General features: G+C 37.2%; 1 protein-coding gene across 2 annotated transcripts; it reads right to left on the minus strand.

Moving 5' to 3' along the window:
• Positions 1-6: 6 nt before the first annotated feature.
• LOC107153121 (WT1 associated protein) lies at positions 7-7,764 on the minus strand. 2 transcript variants are annotated; one of them, XM_015498625.2, is made up of 3 exons: positions 7,114-7,764; positions 2,421-2,575; positions 7-725 (listed from the first exon to the last, which is right to left on the minus strand). In XM_015498625.2, the coding sequence occupies exons 1-3, from the start codon at positions 7,212-7,214 to the stop codon at positions 142-144; spliced, it is 840 nt and encodes a 279-aa protein (XP_015354111.2). In that variant the 5' UTR covers positions 7,215-7,764; the 3' UTR covers positions 7-141. The 2 variants fall into 2 exon arrangements, with proteins under 2 accessions (XP_015354111.2, XP_048661848.1); XM_048805891.1 differs by lacking the exon at positions 7,114-7,764 and adding an exon at positions 6,861-7,082.
• Positions 7,765-7,770: the final 6 nt, after the last annotated feature.

Here is a 7,770-nt window from a genome sequence, read left to right on the forward strand (position 1 = left end):
AAAGGGGAAAAAGAAAAGAATCAAACAAAACAAAAACACACCCATAAAAAGGCAAGTTGTGACAAAAAGTATGCATCAATTTTCTGGACAGTATCCTCTCCCAAATTAAATGACACTGTATAAAAATTTGCTGGAAAAATATTACAAAACTGAACCCTGTACATTTACACTTGAGTCCAAGCCATTCTGAACGTGGCGGGAACCCACAGTTCGGTTACCTTTCCCACTCACTGCTTTCTCCTCTTGAGGGTCATGATTGGAGTCTGTGTCATTTGAATGATGTGTAAGAGAATTTTCACTGCCCGTGGGAGAGTCTACACTTTCATACCCCGCACTGAGTTGGTTTACGTAACTACTACCTCCTCTGCCAGTTCTCTCCTCTGAGCTGTTGGAGGCCTTATTACCACTCCCTGGAGAAGAAGGAAAGTCATCCTCTGTTGTGTTCCCCTCCCTGTGAAATCCAGACCCAGACGTCCTCTGACGGGAGGAGCTGCCATTGCTTGGTCCATTTGCCAGACGACTGCAGTCTTTACTTGTGGCCTCTGCCTGTTCTACAGGTTCAGAAGATGTAGTCCTGCTGGTACTTGGGGCTGAGGCTTGAGACTGCTGCTGTTGGTACTGAGCCAACTGCTGGCGCGTCTCCTTCAGTTGTTGCTGAAGAACTAGAATGGTACTCTGCATACCTTCTACTTCTTCGTCAAGTTGTATGATGAAGTCATTTAGTTCTGTGCAAAGGAGAGTCAAACCTACTTTAATATCTCTTAAAATATTTTAAAATATTTCTCAATAAAGTCATAAAGCCAAGCAGTCAATAAATACTAAGTAAAGAAATACAACTTTCTTTCTTTTTTGAGGTACTGGGGAGCACTTAACCACTGAGCTACATCCCCAGCCCTTCTTATTTTTTACTTTGAGACTAGGTCTTGCTAAGTTGCCCAGGCTGAATTCGAACTTCGATTTTCCTGCCTCAGCCTCCTGAGTGGCTGAGATTACAGGTGTGTGCCACCAAGACCAGCTAAGAAACAATGATGCTAATACCACAACACATTTTAAATTTTTACTTGGAATTTTAAAATAGCCATTCAGAAATGAGTGTGGGGGCAAATTGGATACTTTAAGTAATATATTAAAGAACCGAGCTGCAAATGATTCAAGCCATCCTGCTACACATAGCTGGTTACAGCCTGAAAAATATGACCCACATTTACCTGTGGGTTCACCACAGCCAATCCCCTTACTCCTCACCCTCTTAGTCAGTGTCTTAACTCCACAGTAGGTCCAGTCCTCGGGACAGTATGTTTCTTTAATTCTCTTAAGAGGTCTGTGCTGTTACCAAAGACTGCTTCACATATAAGAACAAAATCACATAAAATACTACTAGGAGACTAGTTAAGATACACATGTCCGAGCTGGGCCCCATGGCACCTGTAATCCCAGCGGCCCAGGGGGCTGAGACAGGATCACGAGTTCAAAGCCAGCCTCAACAAAGGTGAGGTGCTTAGCAGCTCAATGAGATCCTGTCTACAAATACAAAATAAAGCTGGGATGGGGCTCAGTGGCCAAATGCCCTGAGTTCAATTCCCTTTACCCATACCCCACCCCCAAATACACGTCTGTTAAGTTTTTAAGACTTTGGGAAAACAAAGTCCCTCACTAATATATAAAAATCTCCTAGTTAACATGTTTACAAGTAGTACAAGTTAACCCCAGTCCTTTTTTAATTCTGAAACAGGGTCTCACTAAGTTGCCCAGACAGGTCTCAAACATATGATCCTTTTGTCCCAGACTCTGGAGCCACTGGGATTACAGGTGTTCGCCACTGTGCCCAACTAAAAGGTAGTTGTAAAGGTAGTACTTGGCCACTGATTCTCTTTGCAATTAACCATCAGATATGGTATCCCTCAGTTTAAATGTTCAGTTTGGCTATGTGCCTCACTATCAGTCCTCTTCACAAACAGGAGAAAGAGCACTGGATGCACCTCTACTTGCCCCAAAGAGGATAGTGGCTAACTATTAAACTTGGGTTGTCTTAGCAATTTTTTTTTCTTTTTAAGCAAATTTAAATATTAAATCTCTTATTCACTAGGACCCTGATAGATAAAATTATATTCTTTTCAGACTACTGGAAATTGCTAAACATTTCTAAGATTCACTCTTACCAAGAAGTGGTTAAAGATACACCTTTTAACCACCAAACAAAAAAAAAATTTCTTATGCAATTTGTGGAGTAAGCAATTAGAAGAGGGAGGAAAAATCCTAAAATTAAATGGCTGTTTTTTGACTTAACTAAAAATGTTTCATTCATAATTTTATATAACCAGACAGAGAACAGCATGCACAGAATCTAACCTATGTGATCATGCCTGGCAGTGTTTTAAAGCCAGTGCAAAGTTAAGCAAACTTTTCAAAAAACCCCTTACCATCCTGACTGCTTTTAAGTTCCTCACTATATTTCTTCTGTAAAGCCAACTCTGCTTCAAGCTGTGCAATACGACCCTGGGACAGTTGCCTTCCAAGCTCCTGGTTCTCCTGGATAAGCATTCGACACTTCGCCATTAACTTTTTGCCTGTTTGGCTGCAAAGGAAAGAGCCAACCATCACAAAATGAAGATAAAACTCTCTATAACCTTCTTTGCATTACTACAGCAGTAGATATAACACATACAGAACATAACTACTTCACAATAAATGCCACCCTATAATTACCATCTTCTTTTCTGGAACATGTCCATCTTCTGTATGTCAGTATTTTGCCTATACACCAGCAAAAATAACCCCTATACAGAGAGTACCCAAAAAGCCTTTTTTTATTGTTGTTTCTTTTACATCAATAATCTATTCAACTCAAAATATCATTTAAAATAGAAACAGTCCAGTTAAGTAATACACATCTTGCATATACCATATTAACTACACTCAGGTACTTAGCTTTATCAAACAAAAGTTCTTGAAAAGGTACATGCAGTATCAGTCATAAATGTACTTTCTTTAAAATACCTTCTCTAAAATAACCTATAAATGAATGAAAATATATTTATCCTTGCTAGGAAAAACATATAAATTCCTCCTACTAAGTAGATTCTCTGGCACACGAATATTTCATACTTCTCAAGAATACACCTATTCTGTTAAGTGAAGCACTTTCAGTATTACTATTTTAAGCCTTAAAACTCTTCTGAGCTGGGGTAGCCCAGTGGTAGAACACTTGCCCAGCACGTACAAGACCCTGGGCCTGATCCCTAGCAGTGGGAGTGGAGGGTGGGGGCTCTTTTCTACTCACTCATCAATGCCTCATTTAACTTTTTCTTTCCCCAGCCTAGGGACTGAACCCAGGAGCACTCTATCACCTCCAGCCCTTTTTATTTTTTGAGACAGGGTCTTGCTAATAAATTGCCCAAACTGACCCTGAACTTGTTATCCTCCTGCCTCAGCCTCCCAGGTAGCTGGGATTACAGGCATGTGCCACAGCTGCCCAGTCTCATTTAACTTTTTATATGAAATATATATATCAGATAGATATTTTCTTAAGTCGCCAAACTGGGGCATAAGTTTTAAAATTTAATACTAATATGCAGCTTAGCTTTTACTAATGTGGAAAAAGATCAACCATGAATCACAACAATTAGGGATTACTTAGGACAAATAATGCAAACATAAAAATGTCTACCAAATTAGGAGTGCCTTACTTTCAATAGCTCCATTTCCAAATGCTAGTGCCATATACTGTAGTTCCTATAAGCACATGCACAGCAATGGCAGAAGTAAAATCAGAAGCCCTGATAACAGCTTTACTTCAGCCTCAGCAATATTGACAGAAATTACTGGTACTTTTAAAGGTATTAATTGAAGTATATAACTGTGATAATAAGTTTGGGATGTGGATAGGGACAGTATGACATTCTTTTCACTGAATTAAGTTCAAAATGACCTTATTGGTTAAAAATATTTTAATTCTAGTTTTTCCTTGTTCTAGTAGTAATGCACTTTCCTGATACATTACTTCTGAGTGCATCTGATTCTATCAAGACTTAGAACTTTAAAAATGGGAGCACTTGATAGATAATTCTTATTCTTTCAAGTAGTATGGCAAAGTTCTTTTCACTATCACAGCTTATGTTCTAACCCAACAAAAAGCCTGTAAGTTTCCTTACAAAAATCTGTGGAACAGTAAAACCCAGTTTAACATTACTCAAATGAGTACAAGGTGAAACTCAAAAGTTAGCACATGACAAGGGTTTTATTCTTTTATATTTCAATTATATTAGCTCGTGTTCTTCTTCATTGCTACTGTAGCTTCAGATTTATCCCATTTTTCATAAGCATCCTCAGACTTACCCTCCACTGAACAAGCACTTAGAAACCAAACAATGAGGAAATAAGATATTATGGACAACAACAACAAAAAAGATATAATGAACACCACTGTCAAAGGCAGTGGAATTCTTTCCACTTGGCTACCAATGCTGCAACAACTTTATTTCTTGCAAGGCATACAGCAATTAAACTGAAAATTCTTTTGTATGAATTTAATAAAGATAAGGAAAAGAAAGCTGTAAAATACATTAATGACCTGGCTTAACCCGATATAAAAACATCGAAAATTCTATAGCAAGCTGGGCATGATGGTACACGCCTATAATCCCAGCAGCTCAGGAGGCTGAGACAGGAGGATTTCAAGTTCAAAGCCAGCCTCAGCAAAAGCAAGGCCCTTAGCAACTCAATGAGATCCTGTCTCTAAATAAACACAAAAAAGGGCTGGGAATGTGGCTCAGTGTTCAAGTGCCCCTGATTTCAATCCCTGGCATCCCCCCCAAATCACCTCCCCAAAAAATTCTATTGCAAAAAAAAAAAAAAAGATTTAAAAAACTCATCTTTTTATAAATAGTTGATCTAAGATAACACTATCACTTCTAAAGTTAGTAATAACTCAAACACTAACAAAAACACTTTTCAAAAAAATTCTGTAATTTCATCTCATTTTTATTAATTATCTCATGTAAAATTTATGTGATGCATAACACACACACACACACACACACACACACACACAAAAGGCTTGGGGTTATAATCAGGGGTGGAACCTATGCTTAGCATGTGAGGCCCTACATTCAAGCTTCAGCACCTGCCCCCAGCAAACAGGGAGTGGGGTGTAGCTCAGTGATAGAGCACTTGCCTAGCATGTGCAAGGCCTTAGGTTTGATCCCCAACACAACTAAATAAATAAATAAAATATTTAGGAAACAAAACATACAAAATAATTGAAAGTCAGGACTGGAGGGGCAGGTCTATAACCCCAGCAACTTGGGAGGATGAGACAGAAGGATTGCCACATATTGGGCTGGGTTGCAGCTCAGCTGTAGAGTGCTCGGCCTAGCACATGCAAGCCCCTGGGTTTGATCCTCAGCACCACATAAGAATAAATAAAGGTATTATGTTCAAGTACAACTAAAAAATAAATATTAAAAAAAATGAGGCTAGCCTGGGCAATTTAGCGAGGCCCTGTTTCAAAACAAAAATTAAAAAGGCCTGGGTTTAATCCCAGTACCAAATAAATAAATAAAAAGTGTTTGAAAGATGAATAAAAAGTCAGGGTCATTCCTCTCATTCAAATGTTTCTTTTTTTTTTTTTTCATTCATTCAAATGTTTCTGATATAATTTTTAAATTATATACACACACACACACACACACACACACACACACCATTTCTAAAACCAAATAACTCACAAAACAAATATAATGGGAAATATTTGAAGAGAAGGATTTTAAAAAAGGAATGAAGAAATGAACATTGTATTTCGAGGTGAAGGGAGGTCCGGCAGGCTATTTTGCAGAAATGAGCACACAATTACCAATGTGATTAAATGCAAACTGAAAACTGCCAAATACTAAAACATACCCCTTTAAATGTGCTGAAACATAGGCTAAAATGTACGCATTATACACATGAATGACATATTTTGACTAAAATGGACAATATAACTCAGGAATCTTTCGCCCATAAAATTAAAGCAGAAAAATACTAAAGTGGAAAAAAAAAAATACCACACATACACAAAACCCCATTCTACTTGAATTATTACACATTGATTATAATCGATGTAGCATTATTTGTTCCAAATTAATAATGTATTTTTAGAACCCAAAGAACTTTGGATTTATAGCCTAATTTTACAGAACAAAAATTCATTAAAATAAATTATGATTCACTAATAAAATGGAAATACTATGTAACCATTAAAATATAGTAAACTATATGTACTAAAAAATGCCCAAGAGAAAAAAGAAAGGTGGTGGGGATCTACAAATCATTTGTATGTAATGGTATAACCACATCTGTTTAAATCAATACACATAAAATGATTGTGTATGCATACAAATTATCTTGATGATACCCAAGAAATTCAACAATGGTTACTACTCCTGGAAAGCAGAGTGGAAGAATGAGGTCACATCCAGGAGTGACACTCACTTTTCATTTCTACCTTTTTCCAAGTGTTTCAATTTTACATACAAGCATCTATTATCTTGTTAATTAAGAGAAAAGTTTTACAATAACATGAATAAAAGCCCACAGACCTCAAAGTGACTGTACCTAAGTGGCAAAGAAAGATGCTAGCTAAATTTGAGTACATGTTAATTGATACATTTTATGAACTACGTTTTGACCTACTATAAATATAGTTAGGCCATAAATCTTAAAAAGCACAAAATAAATACAAAAGACTTAATGTGGGCACAATAAGATAATTTAAAACACAATTTTTGGAAGCAGATTTCTTGCTGCAAAGTCACATAAACCACCTCAACCCACCCTCTGCCCCACAAATTCCCTAAAGCACAAACATACAAGATACTTACAATTGATTTGAATGATTAAGAAAGAACTTAAGTCACCCTTGTTAAAACTGCACTTAAACGTTGGGACAAGCTGGAACATTTATCTTCTACTCATCTCAGACTCCATTAGCACCAAGCGAAAATTCAAATTGGTGACTTATAGAATGTTCTGATGAAAAAAAAATTCACCTCCAGGATTGGATGGAAGCATGAAGAAAATAATGCCTCATTTATCTAAATGATCATATGAATTTTCTAGAAATGGTCACTATACCTTTTTTTTGGTTCACAAAATGTCTCACTTAGGCCAGCCGATAGTTCTAACATATTATGTCCCCAATCTTCTGGCAGGCACCCCGTGAGATTGTCCCACATTAATTTCTACTACAATACCCTAGGACAAAGTGTCAAAAAGTAATAAGTATCAAGTCTCCTTGTCTTTTATGATACCAGCTGGAACAAAGTAGGTCTTTTAAAAATGAGATGGCTTTTTCCTTCACTTTGAGAGCACAGCAACCATTTTTCCAAAATGAATCTGCTCTCCACAGCCCCCCAAAATTAAAATGTTAAGAGTACAACAAAATCATAGTATTCCTTGAACTTTGGGGAAAAAGAAAAAGCGACTATTCCAAGGCACATTTAATTTAATATCAAGAGTGTAACACAACAGGCCCCAATACAACGAAGGAACACATTCCCCCATTAACACCAGTGACAATGCTCTTTTAACATGTGCCTGTTGAATGGGATGGGGATTCATAAAGTTCACTACTGAGAAAAAATAATGCAGTGAGTCTCATCATCACAGCCAATGTCCTTATACAATCTAGTTGTGAAATGAACGTTCATAACGCTTCACACAGTTTAAACCTGAAGTTCAATACCACACCTTCATGTCTGCACAGTCCTCAGTTGTCTGCAGTTTTTAAAA

The sequence above is a fragment of the Marmota marmota genome, unplaced genomic scaffold (genome assembly GCF_001458135.2).
Source record: "Marmota marmota marmota unplaced genomic scaffold, marMar, whole genome shotgun sequence".
In the NCBI taxonomy this organism is placed as follows: domain Eukaryota; kingdom Metazoa; phylum Chordata; class Mammalia; order Rodentia; family Sciuridae; genus Marmota; species Marmota marmota.

Excerpts from the sequence above, each read along its gene's own strand:
- LOC107153121 (XM_015498625.2), bottom strand. The coding sequence starts at position 7,214 with ATGTGGGACAATCTCACGGGGTGCCTGCCAGAAGATTGGGGACATAAT. Across the intron at positions 2,576-7,113 it reads TTTTGTGAACCAAAAAAAAG|CCAAACAGGCAAAAAGTTAA; the intron begins GTATAGTGACCA and ends TTTCCTTTGCAG. Across the intron at positions 726-2,420 it reads ACTTAAAAGCAGTCAGGATG|AACTAAATGACTTCATCATA; the intron begins GTAAGGGGTTTT and ends TCCTTTGCACAG.